The sequence below is a fragment of the Ambystoma mexicanum genome, chromosome 11, assembly GCF_040938575.1.
Source record: "Ambystoma mexicanum isolate Mex_15411 chromosome 11, UKY_AmexF1_1, whole genome shotgun sequence".
NCBI classification, from domain to species: domain Eukaryota; kingdom Metazoa; phylum Chordata; class Amphibia; order Caudata; family Ambystomatidae; genus Ambystoma; species Ambystoma mexicanum.
The window spans coordinates 1,481,299,883-1,481,326,221 of NC_090934.1; the positions used below are offsets into that span (position 1 = coordinate 1,481,299,883).

Below are 26,339 nucleotides of genomic sequence, written 5' to 3' on the forward strand. Positions count from 1 at the left end.
GAATTGCATCATCTGAACGCACCATACGCCGTTCCAAGTCCTTGTTCAAAGCACATATTTGGGTTTTCTCTCATAACTTTTTGTAAAACTTTAAAAATGATGGTCAAGCTGCACAGCCATATTCTACTCCCTAAAACTGAAACTGTTCCTGGCTAAAATTAAATGTTTTCATATTATTTTCCAAAACAGTGAAATATAAAACAATGCAGTGTATCGGCCTGGGACCGCAGATGTCATTAAATTCTTGCCAGGTTAGAACAGTGCTTGTGGTTGCTTGTTTATCCAGCTTCTGAATCCGCAAACCTATTGAACCATTTATCAAAGGAACTAGACAAGGGCACATTTTAATTTCTCTTTTGTTATGTGAAGTGTGATAAATCTGTGGATGTCGTCACTTCTCCCGAGGGGAGCCCCTTCCCATGAGGCCAGGAGGTGAGGCCGCTACCCGATAGTTCTCAGCATGTGGATATCATGGGGAGATGAAACCGCCTTTGGGATTAGTGATGACCTGGGAGAACATGGTAACCCATAGGCCACCTAACTCTTACACACCTCCCTGCCCCTTCCACCAACACTTTCCCTAATGTTCCTATATGTTTTTGCCATACCACCAATATAGGAAGTACTGGGACGAGGAAGAGTGTGCACTCCTCCGCAGACATGTATCCCTTAAGCACTGAGACAAGCCAGAGACGAATTGACTTACTGGAAGACCTCAAGATCAGTACTGGGAGGTAGAAGGAGTGCAGAATCATCAAGAGCACTCATGAGAACTTAAATGAATGGTCTAGTGTTTCCTGAAACCTGATTGGGCAGATTTCATTAAAAACTTAAGAGGGAAACCAAGAAGGGGAGAGAAGCCCTCCCTGAAGGAACCGCAAGACAGGAAGCAGACTGGAGCTGAGAACAGAGAGGGACCCTACCCTGCATGCAGAGCATTCCCTATCCGGTCTGTCCTAGAGAGACTGACCAGAGCCATGGAAAAGCAGGCTCCCAGGCGCAAGAAGCACCTGGAACGTGTAGTCGACAGGAGACGCACAGCCCGTGAAGAACCAAATGCTGCGGAGCCGCCACAGCACACAGGACAGCAGCGAGAGGCCCAAAAGGCCACAGGGAAGAGCCTGAGGAACACTAGCAAGACCCCTTCAGGTACGGGAGTTGCTGGGGCAGTTGGTGGGCCTTCAGAAGAGCCGATACGTGTTTGAACACAGGCCAGGGGCCTGTATCCTTTTATGAAGAGTAACCCAAGACATCTTCATAGTCACAGTCCCTGGCAGGATATTGAACCAGCAGTGCACTCAACCTCTGATCGATGAGACCACTCATTGAAGAAGAAGCGTCCTGGTTATGCTCCAAATTACATAACGGAGGATCAAGTGGTTACATCAGCACTTAATAAAGCAAGGTCTAAGAACAGATCAGAACTATTACAACATTGAGAACGCTCACAAGATCAGTCTCAAAAGTTCACTTTACCACTAACATTATGCATTGCTTACAAAAGGTTGTATAATTTTAGGGACACATTGGTATGTACTGAAGTTAGACCAGGAGAATTACAACAAACTTACATACATCCGCAAGACTTTGGAACATTTCCCTGTTTGAATTGCTATCATTATCATAACGTGATTAAAGGTAATATCCTATACCATCCATCTACAAGAGAGGCAATCAAGTTGAAATATTTTGCTACATGCATGACCAAATTCACAATATACAGTCTAAAGTGCCCTTGCGGAAATGTTTATATTGGGGAGACTACCCACATGACAAAAGAACAAATCGCAGAACATAAAGGAGACATTCGGAACAGGAACTTGCAACACCCTAGAGGAGGCGTTTTGGATTTATAAATTACAATCTATAGTGCCGATAGTAACAAATGAAGAATGGTCCCTTAGAAGTTTTCTTTAAAGGGGTTCTGTATTTTAGATGAATGTTGAAAAATTGTTAATATACTGATGTCTGTTGGAACCAGTGTCGAAAAGCAAAGGGTTACTTTGTTCAATTGTGGTGGTTAGACAGTGGGGATTTTCTTGAATTATGTCTTAAATGTGGAGTTGGAGTACTACTTAAGATGCCATCACTTTTTTGACACAGTTTACCTGAAATCCCTACTGATGGCTACACATTAGGAACACGTTTAGGTTCTTATTAACCCAATGGGACACATACATACTCTTGACATTTCATTTAGAAATAAAGATCTGATTTACAAAATGTTTTCTTCCCCATAAGACATATGTGGGCAGGCACACGTGTTTATCTTTAGGCACTGTGTGTTGCCTCGCATGTAAGTGGGTCTAAGAACGATTCATCTTTTAGCAATGGTTGCGTAATGGTCGAGATTGTGATGCGTTTGACTGTAAGACTTCAGGGATGAGCACCGTTGTGACATTGATTACAGGATTTAGTGCATACGTTTAGTTTAGCGACCACATGTTAAGATGGCCGCCACTCTTCAATAAAATAATAGGAGCAGGTTGATCTTAGGCATACAGAAATGCCACGCATGTAAACGTTTGCGTACTGGGCAGCTGCCATGAAACTTGTTGCAGTTGCAATGCTTCGGCATTCTAGTGAGCAGAGCTGTTTGAGTTGTTAAGGTACATTGTGTGTATGATTAGGACGGCGGTGCCCACACACATTAGATCATGAGTGTGTTGCACCAGGGGGTTAGGTGCACTTTACAGCTGCTGGTAGCATGTTGATTTAGCTGATGCTGAATCCGCCCTTGATCGAGTGTGGCTTTAACGTGCAGCAGACAGTGACTGTGATCGCACTGACTGTTGTGTTAAGTGAAAGTACTGTTGGTGATCTTTTAGGTTATAGTTGTCACTCGCATGGTTATGGTTTTACCTCAGGTGTTCGGTGAGTAATACCACTGGATACATATTGGAGTATAATTAGGTGGGTTCATGCATAGGAGATCTGGTTGACCAAAGTGACACAGCTAAGTTGTATTTTCTGAGACGCAATTACAGTTACTGGATTGATGCGAAACACACATTTTTATGTTTGTTGCTTTTCAGCCACCTGATGATGAAGGACTGATCGAAACATGTACATGTTGTGGCTGTAAAACAATGTCGCCATAAAAAATGGCATAAAAATTGGCGTGAAATTCATACTTTGAAGTTTTGACAAAAGATTTTTTTGACTTCACAATAATAATAAAACGGATAAACTAAATGAAAGCATAAAATCGCTATTCCTACTTTTTTGGAACAGTTAAGGGGGTTTTAACCCCTATTTGATGAGTGGACTCATTGATCAGTGGTTAATTCCACCGTCTCTTCATTGTGGTCATCCCTGACTGGGATAGAACGATTTGAGACTGTTTAAAGGAGGAAAGGTTTGAATATAAACACAGTGGTTTTAGCTCTCTATTCATTAGGAAAGTGAACGGGGGCTACTGTAAAAAAAAGACGAGAGACACACAGGCCTGAGACCCACATCCATAAGATTGGGAGTTTATGTGTACTGTGAACTTTCCAACTGCAAACCAAGCCAGGGGAAGGGAGGCTTTCCTGCTGGCAGGGTTAACTGCATATTAAAACCTGAGAAGGACTTGGTGGGGAGAGGGGCAGGAACGGAGTCACCCCCCATACTTTGTGAACTGTGAAGTCAAGAGACATTAGGAGAAGGAAGCAATACACCTCCTGGTGCTGTGCCATGCAAAGCCAAGAAAGAGCAGGGGAAGGAAGCCCTAATCCCTCTCCTCCTCCCGGTGGTATGTATCATAAAGCTAACAAGATGGCGGCCCGGGGAAGGGAGGCATTCCCCTGGCACTGTGAGGACATTGAAAATAAAATACCTGGAGAAGGGAGGCATTCTCCAGGACCCCAAATACTGAACAGTGTCTATCGGGAAGCCATAGAGATGAAGGCACAGGGAATGGAGCCACTCCCCTGGCACTGTGGAGGCGTTGGGAACAAAATACCTGGAAAAGGGAGGCATTCTCCAGGAACCCAATAGCGAAGCAAAGTATGGACTATAAGGAATAATGTTTGACTTAAAACATTGTCTTTTGAATTGGAACTGAGAACTTTGCAGCCTCACAGGCTAGAACTTTGACTCCCTTCCTGAGGTCTCAGTTCATTTCCCAAGAAACATTCTCTCAGGGAAGGTTCCCAGCTACGACTTGAACTGTAGCTCATTAGAAGAAGGAAGTCATTCTTCTGGACTAGGAAGATCCAATATCACATGTTTTTCTTTATTAGTTACAAGTGTGAGGGACAGAAGTAGGCATTTGGACACGACTGTGGCCTCTTTTGTTTGCGTGACATATTGTGAACGATTCTTAGTTCCTTAGTAGAGGCAGGAAATCCCCTCCAAGAGTCAGGGAGTGATATATTTCCTATTTATTATGTTCCTAAATAAAGGTCCATGCAACCTGTGCGTCAGTCTCATCCTTCTACACCCTTCCATATGTTATTAGATCGCCTGTGAAACGTAGCACTGCTCCATCTACATAGATGGAACCCAGAAAGTAGACTTGTTTTTTGTACCGCTAACCCTTATTTCCTCTCGCACACTGCACCATTGCAATTTAGTGGAAGGCACAACTCACTTCCACACACCCCGCACTCACATATAACACAAACACTATTGCACAACAACCCTGCCATAAGAATGAAGCTACTTTTAATGACAAGAATTCGAACTGTAGCTTCCCACATACATATCTCCTTAAACACAACCCCCCTCCTTAAGTTCAAAGTATACCTGCACCCATACACACTCCATTTAGACATGGGTGACTAGCAAGGTCTTGGACACCCTCGCATAACTTTAATGGCTGAAATGCACACACGCATAATAGTACCTCCAAAATACACCCACATTTTTGCACACTGGTCCCTCAGAGGGCATTCAACCAAAAGTACGGTGTGTCCATAATTATGCTGAAAGGCGCTATTAACAAATGACTGAATAAATATAGCAAATCGCAGGTAATTTTCATGCTCTGTCACTTAGGGGCTTGGGCCAGCAATTCAGCTCAACTGAGAGATTTTCCTACACTGGGTCAATGACAAAGTAGTCTGAAATGTGTCAATAGTCGATTTTAGGAACCAATCATGAATTAACGTTGTGCGATCCTCTTATTACCGGTCCCAGGCACTCATTCACCCCTAAACACAAATGCTGACACAAAGCCTTGCACGCTTTCGCCGGTGCTGGCTGTGCCCTTTCTTTAAGTATTACATTTTGGTCCTTTGCGTTTGATGCCATAATAGAGTAATATATGATTATGCCTAACCTGCAAGACAGACAGTGCATAGTGGCCCTGGTAAAATGGTGGTTACTCAATTAATTTCACTCAGGCTGTACAACAATGTAGTCTGTCTGGATGTAAACAATGAGCAGGGAAAACAGCAAAACAATACACAGATGGTTGTACCCTGGATTCTCGTGAGAAATGACCAACCTATGTCCAGGAAACTTGCACTCTGCCCATGCAATGGAAGCTTCTTTCTCATGCCTTTTGCCGCAGACCGTTCTTTAGCGCCTGCACAGAACTCTTCAATGAGATCTGCCAGATATCCGTACCTTGAGGGTCTAGAGCTACCTAACATATGAGATTGTAGTGTTGTGCTACTGCCATCCTACCCTCGCAACCACTCGCCCCACCCCACTGTCAGCACGCGCCTCTTCACCATCCAGCAGCCCCGGCACTCACTTCAGGTGAGGGGGTGTTGCCCCTCCGCTTTGTGGAGAACTTTGAGGAATCCAAGCTTCACTTTTTATCTTGCCAGCTGCTCATCTCATCGAGCTTCTCAGGAATACCCCCCCCCACCCCACCCCCTTGCAGAGTTTCAGAATCATTCTAAAATGAAAGTTACGTAGCCACTTAAACATCAGGTGAGGGTAGCAGGCTGATGCAAGGGCAGCGGGCTGATGCGAGGGTAGCAGGCTAAGGTGAGGATTCATTTTCGCTTGTGGCTCTGTGCACTCAAATGGAATGAGGCATTTTGGAGACACTGGGCTAGACGTCTGGGAGGAACAAACAGGGACGTCTTACTGTGTAGCACCTTGCTGCCTGGAGTCATCAAAATAAAAAAAGGTGACTGTTTGGCTTCCTGTGCTCGTTTGAAACACACTGCAGTGCACGTCAGGATTTTCCTAATTGGTGCACGTTTGGCACAGCCTCTTTTGGACTTAGCCTCCCCTTTCATTGGTCCTGACACTGTACCCTTTGTGTTTCCCTTTAGGACTCCTCCCATTGACTGCGCATGTCGCCCCTCCTCAATAGGATATAACCCAGCTTACCTGCGCACCCGCGCACATCTAGAAGTACACACAAGTACTGTTTTGTCACGTCTCCCAGTGTGCTCACTACTAGGCAACCCACGATCAACCCGCACTTACCTGGCACATCTCTCGCTGCACATTGGGGCACAGGAACACGGCCTTCCGCTCGACACTGGAGAAGGATGACTGGTTTTCCAGGTGTTTTCCGACCTTCATTGTCCTGGCAACTCCCGTGGAAACTCTCGTATGCCTTGCAGCACCGCCGAGGAACACAGCGATTCACGCTTCACGTGAGGTGAACTGCTGACAACCACGTTCATTCTCTGCCATCACGTGATTTTCCCACGCTTGTGAGTTTTTGCATCATGTGACTACAACTAACAGTCAAAAGCGCCGGAAACCACGGTGGCAGCGTTTCTCAGCTGCTTCTCGTAAGGACTGTTTGGCGTTATTGTTTTCATCAAGGATTCATCGGCTCTATGACCACGGACTGTTTTTGGATACTCTACTTCTTCCTGGCTTCATCTGTTACCTTTGCCCTGGAACTCTTCTTGCTTGTTTCTAAAGATATTCGACCCTGCACCTACTTCACGGATTGCTTAAACGGACTGCCCCTTTGCTTGGACCTTGTGCTTTGAACTGGTTTTTGACCCCATTACGTGTTTTGTGGACTCCTCTTGTGCCAACTTGCCCAGGTGTGGAACTACTACCCAAGCCTCTCTGAAACCCGGCCCACTGTCCCTGCTGGTTGCCCCTAGTGTATTACGACCTGGCCCACAGCTCATCTAGGTAAGCCTTGCTACAATCAGTTCCTTATTGCTGTGTCCATATTGCATTAGTTTGATAACCGTCTAGTGCCTTACAGTGGTCAAAGGGTTTCTTCCGGCGTTTCCTGGTTCCAGTTGACGGCTCACTACACCTGTGGCCTCAAAGATTGCACAGACAGTATTTGGTCATTCTGTCTTTGTGGTACTTGGGGACGGAGGTATTCAATAATCGGCACGACCATCAAGATCAGAACATGTTTACAGTTCACGGTGTGCGGCGCTGGGCGCGGGCGGCTGAAGTCTTCTTTTTCACGGGGAACTCAACATGATCATATTGGTGTAGGGTAAGGCAGATACGGGGGGCATATTTTGTAGTGCTCTCCGGAACTTTATTGTTCTGCTTATCTGCTTTGACTTATATTTTGATTCTTTGCTACAATTTGGGCGGAAATGTTACATTGTGCTCTGTGGGTTCAATTGTAAATTGAATGAAGGCAGTAAAATACTTATCTTCTATTGGGATATGTGCTGTAAAATGTTATACTGAGTAAACTCAGTCCTATTTTGTTTTGATGGTGGAGTATGGTGGGCACAATCCAAAACGGTAAACTGGTGAGACCTACACAAGCAGCCAAAAAAATTCTACTCTTTGGCCAAACCAGTTTTTGTGTATAAAATGGACAGCCAGTTGGTGGAATGTCCACTTTTAGACCCCACCACAACTAAAGGCCCTAGTGATGTTAACTTACCAGCTGAAGAACGGCACCCACATGTTTTGAATAACTGCACAGGTACTACCCCCTCAATTGGGGGGCAAGTATTTTGGGAGAGAAATCTTCTTAAACAGGCCCGGCAGCTATTGCGACACAGAAGAGTATGACGGGAACTGAGAAGAATTCCCGTAGATACTCTCTGGGGCAAATAGAGGAAGGAGGAAAACCCATAAAAGGAGCCGACACATCTCTCTTGGCACCGGTGGTTAGGGCCGAGTTGGACAGAAGGGTTCGGCTGTCAAATGAGCCATCTACACCCATTAGACCTAGAGCTGGGGGATTTGATAATGTCCATTTACTCGAGCCTACTGAGGAGGGTCCATTCTCCCCTGAGCATCCTCCTATGATGGATAGAAGAAACTGCGATATCAGTTATGGGACGAAGGAGACAGAGCCTCTTTTGGAGGGTCATGGGGGACAGGGTGGGTCAGAGCCCACCCAGATAAAATCTTCCAGTCGAGCCTCACATATGTCTTCTATGTTGAATCAATCTTTTGGAACTATTGACTCCCTTACAGGACCATTTTTTGAGGGCATCAATCAAGAGGACACGGCCGTGTCATATGCCACCTTTCCTGTGTTAACCAGGATCCTGAATCTCCTACACAAGGGTCATGAACGTACCCATTTGGATATTCAGGAACTTAGATCGATATTATTGGTTAACACAGAAAAGATCTGCAAAATTGAGGGTTTCATTATGGCAATGGGAAGATGTGCACTTATGGGAGGGCATGGTAATCCTCACATGATCTCCCACGACCAGATGGTGCAAACTGATAGCGAGCCCGTGGTTTGCCCCATATCCTACGCAGAAGTTCTTTCACAAGGAAATAAGGATTTGCAGGCTGCTTGGCTGCATGATCTGGTCGAGCTTAAAGGAATGGTCTCCACTAATGGCACTCAGATTGTGAGTCTAGGTGAAAAGATTGAACTGGTTTTCACAAATGTTGTAAGAATGGATGAAAAACTAGTATCTAGCATAAGCAACCGAGAGGCCACAACGAACTTTCCCGACGCGGATAGTCCATCTGTATTAATGTCACGCCCCTGTTAGTACCGCCCTCAGCCTCTACTTCAGACACACAACAAACACCCACACAGGTTAGGTCCCGCATACCACTGCAGGTCTGCTGGCGAGAGGTTGGCAATGATCGGCGGCCAAAACATCTGCATCCACCACGTTCTCCGTATCTGCGCTGGCGAGCGCCATGGAGGCTTGCCACAGGTTTCCTGCAGCGCCGACATCATGGGAATTCCTCAGATGCACCACACAGCGCCTCACGTGACCACTGAGACGCTGAGCGTCTGTCGCGCAACACGGAACTACTTAATACTTCGGTCACGTGTCCTAGAGCGCGGTCACGTGACCTGATCATGTGGTTTCTGTTGTGTTCAAAAGCAACGCGCGGACTGCAATTCAGCGCTTCACAGCTGATCCTGTTCATCACTGTTCGGCGTACTACGGATTGTTTGTTTCTTGTTATATTGACCACGGACTGCTTTTGGATTCTGCTTCTGGATCTCCCCTTGGTACTGCTGCTTTGATCTTGTACTTCTCCGGACTCGACCACAGCCTTTTTCCCCTGGACTGCCTTTTGGATTGCCCTTCTGCTTTAACCAGTCATTCCGCCTTTTTGACCTCGGACTGTTCCTCGGATTTGTTTCTGGATTCCCCTGACTTGTTGGCTCATAGTTCTAAGTATCCTGCATCAGGTGGTGATGACATCCAGCCGAGTGCCCTCTATCATCAACCTCTGCCGGCTGCCTCAGACCCCATTTCCTTACACCTAATTTTGGGTTTTCTGCCATCTATACTGGGTAAGCTCCATTGTAGGTACATTGTTTACCCTGGTTGAGATTGCATTCATTGTTTAACGTGTTTGCCTTGCAGTGGTCAGGGGGGCATCATTCCGGCGTTCCTGGTTCCGGCCAACGGCATTCATCACCTGTGGCCTCAAGGATCGCACGGGCAGTATTATTATTGTCTGCTCGTGTGGTACTTGGGGACGGAGGTATCATCGTCTACACGACCATCAAGTCCTGACAGACTGTGAAGCCCCTTTTTGGTCGTCCAGACGATGGAACCCACTGCCGGGGACCCAGTGACCGCTCTAATGCAAGCTGTTGCGTCCCTTAGAACAGAAATGGCGGCTGCTACAACTGCAATACACCATCGCTTAGATTCCATACAAAGTGCCCGCAACCCCTTACCGGCTGATGCTGAATTCGGTGAACTTACACCTCCAACCCCGGGTCCTTCCGCTCCTCCTACACCACCGACACCTGTGGTATTACCTACCCCATTCCCTCTAGCAGCTCCTGAGAAATACCAGGGCGACTCCAGGAAATATTGTACCTTTATCAACCAGTGTAAGCTACATTTTCTTTGTCGACCCCAGGTATTCCATGACTCTACTACCAAGGCCGCATTTCTACTCTCTCACCTGACAGGAATTGCCGCTACCTGGGCTAACCCCTTCCTTGAGAACGATCACCCTGTTCTTTATGATTTTGACCTTCTGGTGAACAAGATGGCTAAAGTTTTTGATACCAGGTATAAAGCCCAGTCTCGGGATTTGGAGTTATTGGATCTTGTGCAAGGAAGACAGATCCTAATAGAATACATCACGCGGTTTAACCAGTTGTCAGCAGAGACTTCATGGCCTGAAAATAAGAAAGCTGTGGTGTTCTACAGGGGTCTGCGCAATACTATGAAGGACGCCCTTTCAGTAGTCCCTTCACTCCCAGCCACCTACTCTGATCTGGTAGATCTAGCACTTCAGGTAGACGTCAGAGGTCTGAACGTCGTGCACAGACAGGCTTCTCAGCCAATCCACCTCCTCCCTCCCTAAATAGCATGGGTGAACCCATGCAAATAGGAGGATTACGAAGCCCCATCACCCAAACTGAAAGGGAACACCGGAGAACTGATAATGCATGCTTGTACTGTGGTCAACCCCGGGAAGGTTCCTACCTTCGGCCCTGTGAGACCAATTGTCGTCCAGGCAGTACTAGGGATTGCTCACACTCAGTCCATATTGTTATCGATTCGGGGGCCACCGGTTGTTTCATCGATATGTCTTTGGCCAAACCCATGAATCTCCCGTTGGTAACCAAAACACATCCAGAGCCAGTCCAGACTGTTGACGGGTCCTCCCTCGCCTCAGGTCCAATTAAACAACAGACCGCTCAGATGGACGTGATCATCCAGGGTAACCACAAGGAACTGTTGTCTTTATATCTTATCTCGAATCCACAGTTCGGAATAATCCGGGGCCTTCCCTGGTTAAAAAGGCATAAGCCTCTCATAGACTGGGGTACTGGACAGGTCTCTTTCGAATCTGAGGTGTGTCAGCACTTTTGTTTACTGGAGTAAGAAGGCGTTACCAACCCTGCAAGGGCACTTGGGGGGCTGCATTCGGATTCTATAGGGGAGGGTGGTCCTTCCGAGACAACACATACAGTGGGAGCTACTATGTCTGGAGTGCCCTCAGAGTACCATGATTTTCAGGTGGTATTCGATAAAGCATCTGCCGAGGTCTTGCCCCCTCACAGACCATACGATTGCCATATCGATCTGGTTGAAGGGCCATCGGTTCCCAAGGGCCGTATCTATTCTTTGTCGCCATCAGAAGAGACGGCTCTGAAGGAATATATACACCACGCTCTGCATCTGGGTCATATTAGGCCTTCCACCTCACCTGCGGCTAGCCCCATATTTTTAGTTCCCAAGAAGGAAGGGGATCTTCGTCCCTGTATGGACTACAGGCGGCTAAATGCAGTCACCATAAAGAACCGCTACCCCATCCCGCTCATCTCGACTTTGTTAGACAAACTCACCAACGCTTCAATATATACCAAGTTGAACCTCCGGGGGGCAAATAACCTAATTCGTATGCGCTCTGGCGATGAATGGAAAACGGCTTTCTGCTCTCGCCAGGGATTGTACGAATATACAGTGATGCCCTTTGGCTTATGCAATGCCCTAGCTACCTTCCAGCATTTCATAAACGATATATTCAGCGACATCTTGGACACCTATGCCGTGGTATATCTAGACTATATATTGGTGTTCTCTCATACACTTACTGAGCATATCCTTCACATCAGAGAAGTACTTGCACGACTCAGGAAGAACTCTCTATATGCTAAACCCGAGAAGTGTATGTTTCACACAAAGGAGGTTGAATTTCTTGGGTTTCACATCTCACCTGGGGGGCTGACAATGAACCGATCCAAAGTCCAAGCCATTACTGACTGGCCGGTCCCTGTCACGTTGAAGCAATTACAATCCTTTTTAGGTTTTGCAAACTTTTACCGGCGATTCATCGCTAATTTCTCCTCCATTGTGGCTCCCTTAACCACCTTGACCAGTCCTCAGGTATCCTTTGAATGGACTACAGAACAACAAATGGCTTTTGACACCCTTAAAACCTTGTTTACCACCGCTCCTGTCCTACAGCATCCGGAACCGGAGCTCCCTTTTGTTGTAGAAGCTGATGCATCCTCGTTTGCACTAGGTGCTGTCCTGTCCCAGCCATGTCCGTCCACCGGTGCACTACACCCGGTGGCTTACCATTCCAGGAAATTCACACTAGCCGAAACACATTATACGGTCACTGAAAAGGAGCTCCTAGCCATTAGAGATGCTTTCCAAGTCTGGAGACACCACCTCCTGGGGGCAAAACACCAGACTGTCGTTTTCACAGACCACAGGAACCTGCAGGATCTGGCATCACTAAAGTGCGTAAATAGCCGACAGGTCCGTTGGCACCTTTTCTTTGCCGCTTATGATTTCCTTATCAAACACAGACCTGGGGTGGTTCACGGTAAAGCGGATGCCTTGTCCCGTTCGCCTGTGGGGGTTCCTCTTCCATCTTACCCTGATACGCTCTTGGGTAAAGGGCACGTTGTATGTGCATGCACTCCACCACCATCTATGTTAACGGCTTTATGCCAATGGGTAGTACACCACCCCCAGGCCATGACCGATTGGGATCCGGTTTTTCAGGATGGGTTACCTTTTGTTCAAGGGAAACTGCTCTTGCCCACCAGTGACACCCGCAACCAAGCTCTGGATTGGTCCCACAATGCCCTTAACAATGGCCATCCGGGACAGCGACGCACTCTGGAGTTGTTGAAACGCTGGTGCTGGTGGCCATCGATGCAGCAAGATGTGGAAACGTACGTGAACACATGCTCAATATGCGCACAATGCAAAACACGGAGGGGTCGCCCTCTGGGATTGCTACAGCCATTACCCATTCCCCCGAAACCTTGGCATATGGTCTTGATGGACTTAGTCACAGACTTACCTCGCATACAAGGTTACGATACTATATGGGTTGTTGCCGACTCGTATACAAAAATGGCCCGCTTCGTACCTTGTAAAGGGATCCCTTCTGCTCCCTCTTTGGCTCGGATGTTCTTTAAATCCGTATTTTGTCTGTTCGGTTTACCTTATGTCATTGTGTCAGACCGTGGCTTACAGTTCACGTCTCGTTTTTGGGTGGCCCTTACCAAACTATTGGGCATTGATGCACACTTCTCCTCTGCTTACCATCCGAGAGTGACGGCCAAACTGAAAGGGTGAATCAGGCATTGGAACAATACTTCCGCTGTTTGACTCTGCAATTCCAATACACCTGGCTTAACTCACTCCATCTTGCTGAGTTTGCTCACGTACCCTGCCCTTTCCTGATTTTGCCCTTACCGGTACCCCTGCCGCTAATGATTGTGCCCGGGATCTTGCATCCGTCCATGCCCAGACCCTCATCCATCTCCAGGAAGCCCAGGCTTCAATGAGGACTGCCGCTAACAGAAAGAGGACAGATGCCCCCACTTATAAGCCGGGTGACCGGGTTTGGCTCTCTACACGCCACTTACGTATACCAGGGTGCCGCAAATTGTTGCCTCGTTTTGTTGGCCCGTATAGGGTCTCCAAGGCCCTGAATCCGGTAGCCTATCGCCTCAGTGTTCCGGTCTCATGGAGGTTGCACCCTGTATTCCATACTTCGCTACTCAAGCCTTGTCCTGGCCCTACTCGCATTATGTCCACTCCTGGCCCTGTCTCAGTGGTCTCCCAAGATGAGTACGAGGTTAGCGCCATTCTGGGTTCCCGTGTTTTTAGAGGCCGTCTACACTACTTAGTGGACTGGTTGGGTTATGGGCCTGAAGAGCGATCCTGGGTCCCCTCTTCCGATGTTCATGCTCCTTTATTGGTGGCTCGGTTCCATAGGGAGTACCCTTCTAGCCCACGTGGTCGTGGGCCTTTGAGGGGGGGCTCTGTCACGCCCCCGTTAGTACTGCCCTCAGCCTCTACTTCTGACACACAACAAACACCCACACAGGTTAGGTCCCGCATACCCCTGCAGGCCTGCCGGCGAGAGGTTGGCAATGATCGGCGGCCAAAACAACTGCATCCACCACGTTCTCCATATCTGCGCTGGCGAGCGCCACGGAGGCTTGCCACAGGTTTCCTGCAGCTCCTGCAGCGCCGACATCATGGGAATTCCTTGGATGCACCACACAGCGCCTCACTTGACCACTGAGACGCTGAGCATCCGTCGCGCAACAAGGAACTACTTAATACTTCGGTCACGTGTCCCGGAGCGCGGTCACGTGACCTGATCATGTGGTTTCGGTTGCGTTCAAAAGCAATGCGCGGACTGCAATTCAGCGCTTCACAGCTGATCCTGTTCATCACTGTTCGGCGTACTACAGATGGTTTGTTTCTTGTTATATCGACCACGGACTGCTTTTGGATTCTGCTTCTGGATCTCCCCTTGGTACTGCTGCTTGGATCTTGTACTTCTCCGGACTCGACCACGGCCTTTTTCCCCTGGACTGCCTTTTGGATTGCCCTTCTGCTTTAACCAGTCATTCCGCCTTTTTGACCTCGGACTGTTCCTCGGATTTGTTTCTGGATTCCCCTGCCTTGTTGGCTCATAGTTCTAGGTATCCTGCATCAGGTGGTGACGACATCCAGCCGAGTGCCCTCTATCATCAACCTCTGCCGGCTGCCTCAGACCCCATTTCCTTACACCTCATTTTGGGTTTTCTGCTATCTATACTGGGTAAGCCCCATTGTAGGTACATTGTTTACTCTGGTTGAGATTGTGTTCATTGTTTAACGTAAGTGTTTGCCTTGCAGTGGTCAGGGGGGCATCATTCCGGCGTTCCTGGTTCCGGCCAACGGCATTCATCACCTGTGGCCTCAAGGATCGCACGGGCAGTATTATTATTGTCTGCTCGTGTGGTACTTGGGGACGGAGGTATCATCATCTACACGACCATCAAGTCCTGACAATTAATAAGGGCCCTAGAGGAGGGATTAGAGCTAGGCAGTGATGAAGGGGGCGCACCGGATGGAGACTCGTCCCTAGATTGTTCAAATAATCATAACCCATTGCTATCTCGAAGAGAGAAAAAAATGAGGGCTAGGGCCATCAGGCGTAGGCTGGCCAGGACTAATGGTACACAAAAAACTGTGAACAAAAAAGTAAGAATCTACCAGCATTAGAAATCCACAATTCCAATGCAAATTTGAAAGATATATGTGGTCTGGCGGTTGAGGGTTGTATTGACCTGTCTCAACTGGACGATGAAAGCAAAAAATCACTGGAATTGAAAGAACTGGAGGCACCAAATACTGCTAGTCAAGGAGAATTGGATCATCACACCTCGAGTCCTACTAGCCACTCGGCTATTGTAGAATGTGATTATGGGGAAGCATCGGATACCCTGATTGATGCCATGACTCATAAGGGAAAGGTACAGGCTCGTAAGCAATTAATTAAAAAAAAGAAGAAATAAATAAAAAAGAAAAATCCCTTGATAAGAAACCAACAGGGGGGAAACGTGTTCAGGAGTCTAAAAATGACACAAAGAGATCTAACTGCAATAAAAATGCTAGGGTTGTAAATTACAAGATGGACATTAAGCTTTTTTTCAACCCCAAATCTAAAATTGTCTCTATGAACAGTGAAGAGATTAAGAGCTCCTTGCCCACTTCTACTCTTATTCCACCAAGCCAAGGAGTAAGAGAAGAAGAAAGGTGATGATGTAACCAATGACATATTAAGGGGGGAGGGGCTCCTGCCTAATATGGGGGGGGAAGACCCAGAGAGTGGAAGCACACAAAACGGAAACTATATTGGGAAGGAGTGTGAAGGGGGAATCCATGACATCCTCGACATCCTGTATGGTTCCAAGTGAGGATATTAAAATCCTAGTAAAACAGGCATTACAGAATTTGCTTGAAGACTCAAGGAGGACAGGTACGACAGTTACAGGTATTCAAAATTGGACTGAGGTAAGGAGTTTGAGCAGTGGTAATGAGAAGAATCTAGAAGGTGTTTTTTCGGGGAGGGTATCGGAACCCGACATAAACAGGACAGAGAAATAAAAGGCTTACATCCATCTGAGCTAACAGCTGATGATGGACTGGGTCGAGATAAAAGTATTCTGTCATGGAATCCGGGAGACTTTGTTAGACAGGGTGGGGAGCTGAAGGTCTCATCTTCGAACACGGCTCATGAAACCCAATCTGGTCAGGAAGCTACCAATATGGCCCCTAAAGCATGGTTGAATTTGGTACAAGCTGCACACCATAGTGAGGAGGGTAATTGTAAGGCGCTCTTGACGGAGGATAGAGTTTCTAGCAATGAGCTGTATAAAGAGGTGGAAAATAATACCGGGTCTGAATCTAGGACAGAGAGGGAAGCTTTCACTGCCCCCAAATCCACTAAACGAATGGTAAACAACAGGCTGACTAATAGAATGGACTGGAGACCTCCTGCCCTCACTGACTATCCTAGTATTATACTTTATTCTATGTTTTCACAAGGGAGTCCCTCCTCGCTGAATCGCCATCGAATTCTAACCTTGTTCAGCAAAATACCAAGGCTCTCCATGATCTCCTCAGGTGACATTAAACTCGTTGATTACATGCATCCACTGAGACTGGATTGTGTTAGACTGTTCTTTTTCTCTCAGGCTATCGTGGATCTTGTCGCCTCAGAAATAGACTCCTTTCACCCTTTTGGACTTGATTTGGAACCATTCAATGATCATTTAATTAGTAGAGGAGTGGAGGCCGAGGCTTTTGATCAGGTGAATATTGACTCTAACAGGCACTATGAGGGAGGGGAGGGTTCCACTATACAGAAACAAACCTCTGAGACGGATCTAAAATGGCTTGCTCAAACACTAACTGAGACCTTAGCAAAGATACAAGTTTTGAATGTAAAATCATAATCTGAACCAATATTTCTAGTGGTATCCTGGAATTCTCGAGGTAATAAACCCTTGAGGACAGAGTCTGACAGTTTACGCCTTCTTACAGATGCCAGCATTTGCTGCATTCAGGAAACCTGGGCCCTTTCTCCGCTGGTGTTGGATGGGTATAGTTTACATCAAACAACAGCATAGAAGAAGTCCAGGGGAAGGCCGTCGGGGGGGGGGGGGGGTCTTCTTATTGCGATACGAAACACCATGATTTTCAAGTGTCTTAAAGTGTTTTCTCCAGATAAAGGATGCATTGCCATGCTACTATATTTTGCTCTGCCTGTGGCTCTTGGTTACCTATTAGTAGTTAACATTTATTGGAGTCCCGAGTCTGATCTAAAGGAATTAATTTGTTTGGTGGACGCAATTATTCAAGAGTGTCAAACAGCATATCAAATTTTGAATATCATGGTTATGGGTGATTTCAACGTAGATGCGGGTACATGTTCATATAACCCTGGTTCATCAAGGAAACAAACACAGGGTCAACAGTGGAATGCCTTTTTGAGAAAATGGGGCTTAATCTGTGTAAACGATTATCTAGGTAAGGACCTGAGTGCTTTCACTTGGTCTAATGGAAAGGAATTATCCACAATAGATTTCATTTTTGTAAGTATGTCTTTAAGATACTCTTTGTTTGATTTTAAAATTATTCCAACTTTGAGTAGCGATCATAGTATCCTTAAACTTACCATGCGGGTTCACCCTTCTCCGGAATCCCTTGGTGCTCTTCCTTTGATGTTGGAGCTAAACTCCGCTAGGAATAGAATAAACTGGCACCGGGATAATGCCGAAAAAGTGAACACGTTTTTTTTTGAGGACTACAACAAACATGGCTGTGAAAATAAGATCATGATGTATGCACATGGGGAGTTTAACAACTATGTCAGGGAGGTTATCTTGGGGCCAAAAGGGATTGGTAAATCTAAGAAAAAAGGCACTATTCACACCCATGTTTTTGACCCGGCCATCCATCAGCTTAAAAAAGAAAGAAATCGTCAGATTCAGAAACTCCAGAAACTCCCATTCACACAATCCCTGTGAGAAATGATTAAAAAAGTAAAACAATGGAGCTACAGGGTACGTACTTTAAAAGCAAACATGGTGCAAAGAGATGCAGAAAATATACTGGAGGCACTCTCAAAAATCAATACTCGACATTTTTGGTCCCTTGTTAATAGACGAGGGGATGTGCACGTCAAAGAACAAGGTGTGACAATATCCTCGGTTATCTGGGAAGGGCACTTTGGTTCATTATATAAACCCTCGGTTTGTAATTGGGTGGTTCCGGATGAGATCTCTTTATGTCCATGGAATCTCCCCTTCTCTTTACAGGATGTCCAAAGAATGATCGCTAGGTACTCGTCTTCCCGTGCACCAGGTCCCAACATTCTAGCCAATGTGGTTTTCAAAGGCAACCCGATTCTCTGGGCCAAAATTCTCTTTATATTGTTTAAAAACATTTTCATAACCAAGGTTTTTCCAATCACTTGGCATATGTCCTATGTGGTCCCAATTTATAAAAAGGGACGATAGATCTATACCAACTAGTTATAGACCTATCACTCTGCTTGACGCTGATCCTAAGATATTTGCCTCCCTGGTTCTTGAACATATACATGTGTGGATGGAGGGAAAGGATGTATTGTCAGCACAGCAATTTGGTTTTAGAAAAGGGGTGGGAACTGATGCAGGTGGACTTCTCCTAACTATTATGCAGCACCAGACCAGACAGAGAGGTAGCCAACCTATCTACTCGGCTTCTATTGAGCTCTGTTCAGCCTTTGATCTAGTGGACAGAGGTACATTGTGGAATACAATGTTTGCTTTAGACATGCCGTCAGAGCTCCTAGCGATCTTATACTATCTCCACTCAGAAACCAAGATAAGAGTCCGACTGAACACCGAGGGAACCCTGTCTGAGGAAATTATTACAGGAAATGGTCTCAGACAGGGGTGTATTTTTGCCCCCACTATTTTTAATTTGTACTTGTCTGATGTTGGTCCGCACTTGGAAGAGGCATCGTTTGCTGCACCAAAAGACGAAGGCACCCGGATTGCGTGGACTGCATATGCAGATGATGTGTTATTGTTTGATTTGACACCAGGGGTCTGCAACGAGTTTTGTCTGCATTTAAGAAGTACACGGCAGACAACGCTTTAGACATAAATCAAACCAAAACTTTCATCATGCAACTTAGTCATAGGAAAAGACCAGCAAAATTTGCATGGTTTCTGGATCATGTTAAACTCACCATATGTCGTGCTTTCAGGTATTTAGTTTATCCCATTTTTGAGACCGTTACCAGGGTCAATCTACGCAATTATTTGGATCAAAAAAATGACACCATTGGTTTCTCAACTACTCAAAATTGATTGCATAAAAATGTATCGCAGTAAAATGATTGCCCAGTTTAGCTATGGAATGGAATTTGTTTCGTCCTGGTTTAGGAGCGATTTTGTGAAATATGAGGCACATTTACTAAGGCCATTGGTTTGGTATCTCCCGAAATGTGTTCCACTGGCAACAATTTGTTTTGAACTGGGACTATACTCGCTCTCTAGTGTAATTCTTTGGCCCAGAGTCTCTTTGTTCAGGAAACTGCTTATAAGTAAAGAATCCACTCTATATGGAATCCTTGGACAGTGTCTAGTTGCGGGAAAGGAATCTCCTGTAGTAGTGCGTGACTTGGAAAAAGAGGTACATGAAGTATTGGCATTAGTTGGGGTTTCTAATGAACTCCTTATCAATAACCCCACCAAGGTGAAGATACTTCTCCAGCACGCAGACTGGAACCACACTGTCAACATAATACAAAGCAAAAAACTATATGCGCATATGATTGGCAACTATAAAAAAATTGCAACAACTGAACCCTACCTCATAAGATTCCCCAGCAAAAAGCACAGACAGGATTTTATGCGTTTTCGTTTTAATGTCCTCAATACGGGTGAGATTATGACTAAGGCAAGCTTTGCCACCTCATATGGTTAAATGTCTTTGTTGTGATTTAGACATTGGAGAAGTATCTTTACAACATTTGTTGACGCAATGTTTGGGTCTAAGATCGGCCCTTATTGATTATTTTATTAAATATGTGCCTAACCCAGAGAATGTTGATCTGGAAGCCCTTTGGAAAGACATGCTGTATGGACCTAGGGTCAAACTTCAATTGGCTATACTACGTTTTCTAAAAGATAAATGTAAACGATAGGGATGTAGTTTTGCTACAACACTTTGCATGTATTAGTATCCTGCACTTCTTTATTTTATGTTAAGGTTCATTTGGATGTATAAATCATTTATTCTTATTTATTAAGATCTATTATAAGGAATGCTCTGGATTCAAAATTTTTATTTAATGTATTTTAAAGATCTGTTCTTATGTGTTTTATATTTTTTTTGTAAAGGTTACTCGTAACCCAAACAAAGAAAAAAAAACAAACAGTGATTGTGGCACCTGCTCTGATTGTCTGATGTGTTCCTGATGGACAAAGGCACTTTAGTGTCAGGTTTCAGACATTGCTCAGCCTTCCAAACAACATTCTAAAGAATGTGAAGGGGGCGCTCTCTCGGGCAGCCTCTTTCACAGAACTAAAAGGGCTTGCCTCCCTTCACCCTTAGCACAAAGACAGAGATATTGCTAGTGAAAAAGTGAGACGGGGAAATGGCAGCAGTCTGTGAAGGCCAATTGAGTGAGACGGGGAAATGGCAGCAGTCTGTGAAGGCCAATGGAGTGAGACGGGGAAATGGCAGCAGTCTATGAAGGCCAATGGAGTGAGACGGGGAAATGGCAGCAGTCTGTGAAGGCCAATGGAGTGAGACGGGGACATGGCAGCAGTCTGTGAAGGCCAATGGAGTGAGACGGGGAAATGGCAGCAGTCTGTGAAGGCCAATGGAGCGAGACGGGGAAATGGCAGCAGTCTGTGAAGGCCAATGGAGTGAGACGGGGAAATGGCAGCAGTCTGTGAAGGCCAATGGAGTGAGACGGGGAAATGGCAGCAGTCTGTGAAGGCCAATGGTACGAGTGTGGGGAGGTGACCAGGCTGTTTTCCATTGCGAGGCCTTTTCAGAATCTGCGTCTAATGTTGTGTTTTGCTTTTATTGTTATTAGGGTATTCATTGAGCGCATACCTAGCTTCGGGGAGCTATAGAGCATTTTACAAGTAATAGGGGGGTGCACAGTGGGAGGCAAGCAGAGCTAGAAGGGAGTGGTGAGCTATCAACGTGGGAGGGTGCACAATGTGGTAACAAGGGATCTACAAGCAGCAAGGGGAGTAACACCAGCTCTGTGCCTCAGTTTCCTGGCACCAGCTCCTTGTCTCCGTTTCCTAGCACCAGCTCCTTGCCTCAGTTTCCTTGTACCAGCTCCTTGCCTCAGTTTCCTGGCACCAGCTCCTTGCCTCAGTTTCCTTGTACCAGCTCCTTGCCTCAGTTTCCTGGCACCAGCTCCTTGCCTCAGTTTCCTGGCACCAGCTCCTTGCCTCAGTTTCCTGGCACCAGCTCCTTGCCTCAGTTTCCTGGTACCAGCTCCTTGCATCAGTTACCTTGTACAAGCTCCTTGCCTCAGTTTCCTGGTACCAGCTCCTTGCATCAGTTACCTTGTACCAGCTCCTTGGATCGGTTTCCTGGTACTATCTCCTTGCATCGGGTTCTTTGTACCAGCTCCTTGCCTCAGTTTCCCGGTACCAGCTCCTTGCATCAGTTTCCTGGTACCAGCTCCTTGCATCAGTTTCCTGGTACCAGCTCGTTTTCTGAGTTTCCCGGTACCAGCTCCTTTTCTCAGTTACCTTGTGCCAGCTCCTTGCCTCAGTTTCCTGGCACCAGCTCCTTGCCTCAGTTTCCCGGTACCAGCTCCTTGGATCGGTTTCCTGGTACCAGCTCCTTGCATCGGTTTCTTTGTACCAGCTCCTTGCCTTAGAGTCCTGGTACCAGCTCCTTGCCTCAGTTTCCCGGTACCAGCTCCTTGCATCAGTTTCCTGGTACCAGCTCCTTAATTCAGTTTCCTGGTACCAGCTCCTTGCATCGGTTTCTTTGTACCAGCTCCTTGCCTTAGAGTCCTGGTACCAGCTCCTTGCCTCAGTTTCCTGGTACCAGCTCCTTGCATCAGTTTCCTGGTACCAGCTCCTTGCATCAGTTTCCTGGTACCAGCTCCTTGCATCGGTTTCTTTGTACCAGCTCCTTGCCTTAGAGTCCTGGTACCAGCTCCTTGCCTCAGTTTCCCGGTACCAGCTCCTTGCATCAGTTTCCTGGTACCAGCGCCTTCCCTCAGTTTCCTGGTACCAGCGCCTTCCCTCAGTTTCCTGGTACCAGCGCCTTCCCTCAGTTTCCTGGTACCAGCTCCTTCCCTCAGTTTCCTGGTACCAGCTCCTTCCCTCAGTTTCCTGTTACCAGCTCCTTGCATCGGTTTCCTGGTACCAGCTCCTTGCATCGGTTTCCTGGTACCAGCTCCTTGCATCGGTTTCCTGGTACCAGCTCCTTGCCTTAGAGTCCTGGTACCAGCTCCTTGCCTCCGTTTCCCGGTATCAGCTCCTTGTATCAGTTTCCTGGTACCAGCTCCTTGCCTCAGTTTCCTGGTACCAGCGCCTTCCCTCAGTTTCCTGGTACCAGCTCCTTCCCTCCGTTTCCTGGTACCAGCTCCTTGCCTCAGTTTCCTGGCACCAGCTCCTTGCCTCAGTTTCCTTGTACCAGCTCCTTGCCTCAGTTTCCTGGCACCAGCTCCTTGCCTCAGTTTCCTGGCACCAGCTCCTTGCCTCAGTTTCCTGGCACCAGCTCCTTGCCTCAGTTTCCTGGTACCAGCTCCTTACCTCAGTTTCCTGGTACCAGCTCCTTGCATCGGTTTCTTTGTACCAGCTCCTTGCATCTGTTTCTTTGTACCAGCTCCTTGCCTTAGAGTCCTGGTACCAGCTCCTTGCATCAGTTTCCTGGTACCAGCTCCTTAATTCAGTTTCCTGGTACCAGCTCCTTGCCTCAGTTTCCTGGTACCAGCTCCTTGCCTCAGTTTCCTGGTACCAGCGCCTTCCCTCAGTTTCCTGGTACCAGCTCCTTCCCTCAGTTTCCTGGTACCAGCTCCTTTCCTCGGTTTCCTGGTACCAGCTCCTTGCATCGGTTTCCTGGTACCAGCTCCTTGCTTCGTTTTCTTTGTACCAGCTCATTTGCCTCAGTTTCCCGGTACCAGCTCCTTGCATCAGTTTCCTGGTACCAGCTCCTTAATTCAGTTTCCTGGTACCAGCTCCTTGCCTCAGGTTCCTGGTACCAGCGCCTTCCCTCAGTTTCCTGGTACCAGCTCCTTCCCTCAGTTTCCTGGTACCAGCTCCTTGCATCGGTTTCCTGGTACCAGCTCCTTGCATCGGTTTCCTGGTACCAGCTCCTTGCATCGGTTTCTTTGTACCAGCTCCTTGCATCAGTTTCCTGGTACCAGCTCCTTAATTCAGTTTCCTGGTACCAGCTCCCTGCCTCAGTTTCCTGGTACCAGCTCCTTCCCTCCGTTTCCTGGTACCAGCTCCTTCCCTCCGTTTCCTGGTACCAGCTCCGTGCCTCAGTTTCCTGGTACTAGCTCTTTGCCTCAGTTACCATGTGCCTGTTCCGTGCTATAATGTTCTGCTTTCCTAGCTCCTGTTTTCCTGTTCTGAACTCTTGTTTCTCTTTTGGGGCTCTTAAGTGTCTGGTAAGTGTTGTATGGTGTCCGCACCCGTGCCTCCATGTATTCCTTTGTATACCCTAGGAGGCAAACCCTGTCCCTTCCTTTCTGTCATTTTACTTGTAGTATATAGTGTACTTAATGTAACAGTGTGTTGAGTTCTCTTCCCTCAGAGGGCATCCACTCTAGGTTCTGGCTGGACCCATACCGCTCTTGTCTCGTGCAAGTACACTCCTTGTTTGTGCTTTTGGCGTCCAGACATAGAAGCCACTCCTGCTTCCCCTTTCTATGGGTTTGCAAGGAGAGGTGCCTGTAATAGTAACTTGCACAGAAGCATTGAGCTTCCCTTATATCTGTGGTTAGTCTCTAGTCCACCCTCTGTATACTCCCCCAGTGGGATTCCAGCGCAAGGTCCCCATCCCTTCTTGCTCACCATTGAGGTCTGCCCTTTCTTGATGTTCTGTTGTTCTGAATGACCTTGCCTAGTCTTCCTTCTTGTGTATCCTCCTGCTGTATGCGCTTACCTGTCCCCTTACATCAGCACAGCCACCCCAAACCTACCTGGGTGCCCTGTGTAACCCGACACCCACATTAGAAGGGCAGCCAAAGCAGTCTTCATACAGGCAATTCCTGTAATTTTAGTCGGTATATGAAATAGTTTCTAATCAGAAGCAGTTTATTGTTGATCAAAAGAGAAATTCACATTGTACAGGTTCTTTCCAGGGGAGTGAACACCCGCAAACAGTTCAGCATAAGGCGAATGTGGAAAATCATTTCATAATCCAATAAAAATAGTCAAGAAAATAAATCCTAAAAAAAATCATTTTTGCGCAACAGCAACTAGCTCCTGAAGAGTGCAGGGCATTTGTGGGAGCCCAGGAAAATTAAACAGGCCATGTAGAGCGAAAAAGGCGATGGATGATGCAACACCTTAATATGGCCATTTTTAAATAAACCCCACTCATGGGATAAGAGAGAGAGATATATATATGTTGTATATGTCTGTATATTTTTCTATCGATTGAAAAGTTTTGAGTCACAAGTCATTCTCGGGAGGATAGCTCAGGGGCAACACGCTCGCCTTGAAGCATGACGACACGGAGCAACACAGGTTCTATCCCCCGGTCCGCGCTTGGAAACCTCTGGTTAAGTGCATTATAAATGACCTATCATATCATATCATATATTATAATTATATCATAAGGTGGTTGGGGAAATTGAGTTTTCATTGAGACATGTATGTATTTGTGTACTAAACATAATGAACACAATTGTCTTTATATTTTGAAACAGAGTGGGAACTCCTCGGTCCTTAAGAACCAATTATAATACTCAAACCTTATTTTGGTTTATACATCTTTTAGTCTCAACATGTGGGTCTTTTTCATATATTGAGAGCATCGTTCTCTTAATGGGAACAATAGGATTGAAAAGGAGGAAGTAACTGCATCAAGAAGCAGGGTTCTTTTCTACACATGTCTACTCTTGCACGACCCCAGTGGCGATTTACCTCCAGCAGCCAAGGTTTGGCCTTTTTGTCCAGCAGGATGTCGAATCCAAGAATCTCAAAGCAGGCACTGCCCGCTACGTGATTCGGGAAGCACGTGCGGTAGTTGTGCTTTAGGATGGGGTGGGCCGAGATCAGGGTCTTGATAATCACGTCCTCAATATCTTCCCATATCCTGGCTGTGTCGTAGTGGTGGCACTTGAACCATTCATTCAGGGTCGAGAGTTTCCTGTTTAGAGAACAAAGAACGATTCAGTGACATTGGAGAGGAACAGAGCACAGGCTCCGGTTTATGTTCACATGAAGTAGGAGGGGGTGACGCAAACGGTACCTTTTGCTGCCCATTGTCTCGTCTCGGATGAAATTTTCATTATGCTTGTTGATGGCATAATTTGTAAGGTGCATGCATATGTCATCCTGATTGGGAGAGACACACAAGTATACATTAAATGTGTTAATGTGTTAATTAACAGATCATAGATCATACACATTGATGTTTATTTGGATTTTTTCTTGCAGAGAAAACGCTCCAATTCAACCCACGTTTGCAGTAAATAAAGCTCCTCTTACTATTCGATCCGTTAATCCGTGACATGCCAGGCGTGTTCTGCTACTGGGTCCTTCAATAGCAGTGCCTTTGCCATGTGCACTCCCAACATGCTTCATAATGTGCACTGGAGCACTGACCTGAGCATTCACTATACAACAAGAACTAGAAAGATGTGAAACACATTCATTTCAAAGGAAGTTTTTGAGGCTTGTATGACAACACAAACATGTCTCATCCCTGCCTTTTGCACCCCTCGGAGTCAACTCTTGTATGAAGGGCTCCCAGCTGACAAACCTGGCCACCACTTATGACCACAGGCAGACAACAACTTCAGAAGTGGCTGAATTGAGATCACAGCTTAGACTGCAAGGCAGTAAGGAGAAGCCTCGCCCGAGGGACCGTGGCTAGGTTCTTATGCCCATGGTCATCGCAATGCTCATCGCAACTATTTCCGCGACAGTCTGCCTTCACCAAAAGGCCCTCTGTCCAGAAACAGTGTATGCTCTAACTGCTCATATGTTTGGCAGGAACCAGGAAGTGATGGAAGACAGG

The 26,339-nt window shown here is 46.6% G+C and overlaps 1 protein-coding gene across 4 annotated transcripts in view; it reads right to left on the bottom strand.

Moving 5' to 3' along the window:
• TTLL13 (tubulin tyrosine ligase like 13) overlaps positions 1 to 26,339 on the bottom strand; it is a 307,481-nt gene that overhangs the window by 111,820 nt on the left and 169,322 nt on the right. For all 4 annotated transcript variants that reach the window (XM_069625211.1, XM_069625212.1, XM_069625209.1 and 1 more), the window contains exons 8-9: positions 25,569 to 25,654; positions 25,241 to 25,466 (exon numbers count right to left, since the gene is read on the bottom strand). In XM_069625211.1, the coding sequence (XP_069481312.1) occupies positions 25,241 to 25,466; positions 25,569 to 25,654 (312 nt within the window). The remainder of the gene's footprint in view (positions 1 to 25,240; positions 25,467 to 25,568; positions 25,655 to 26,339) is intronic.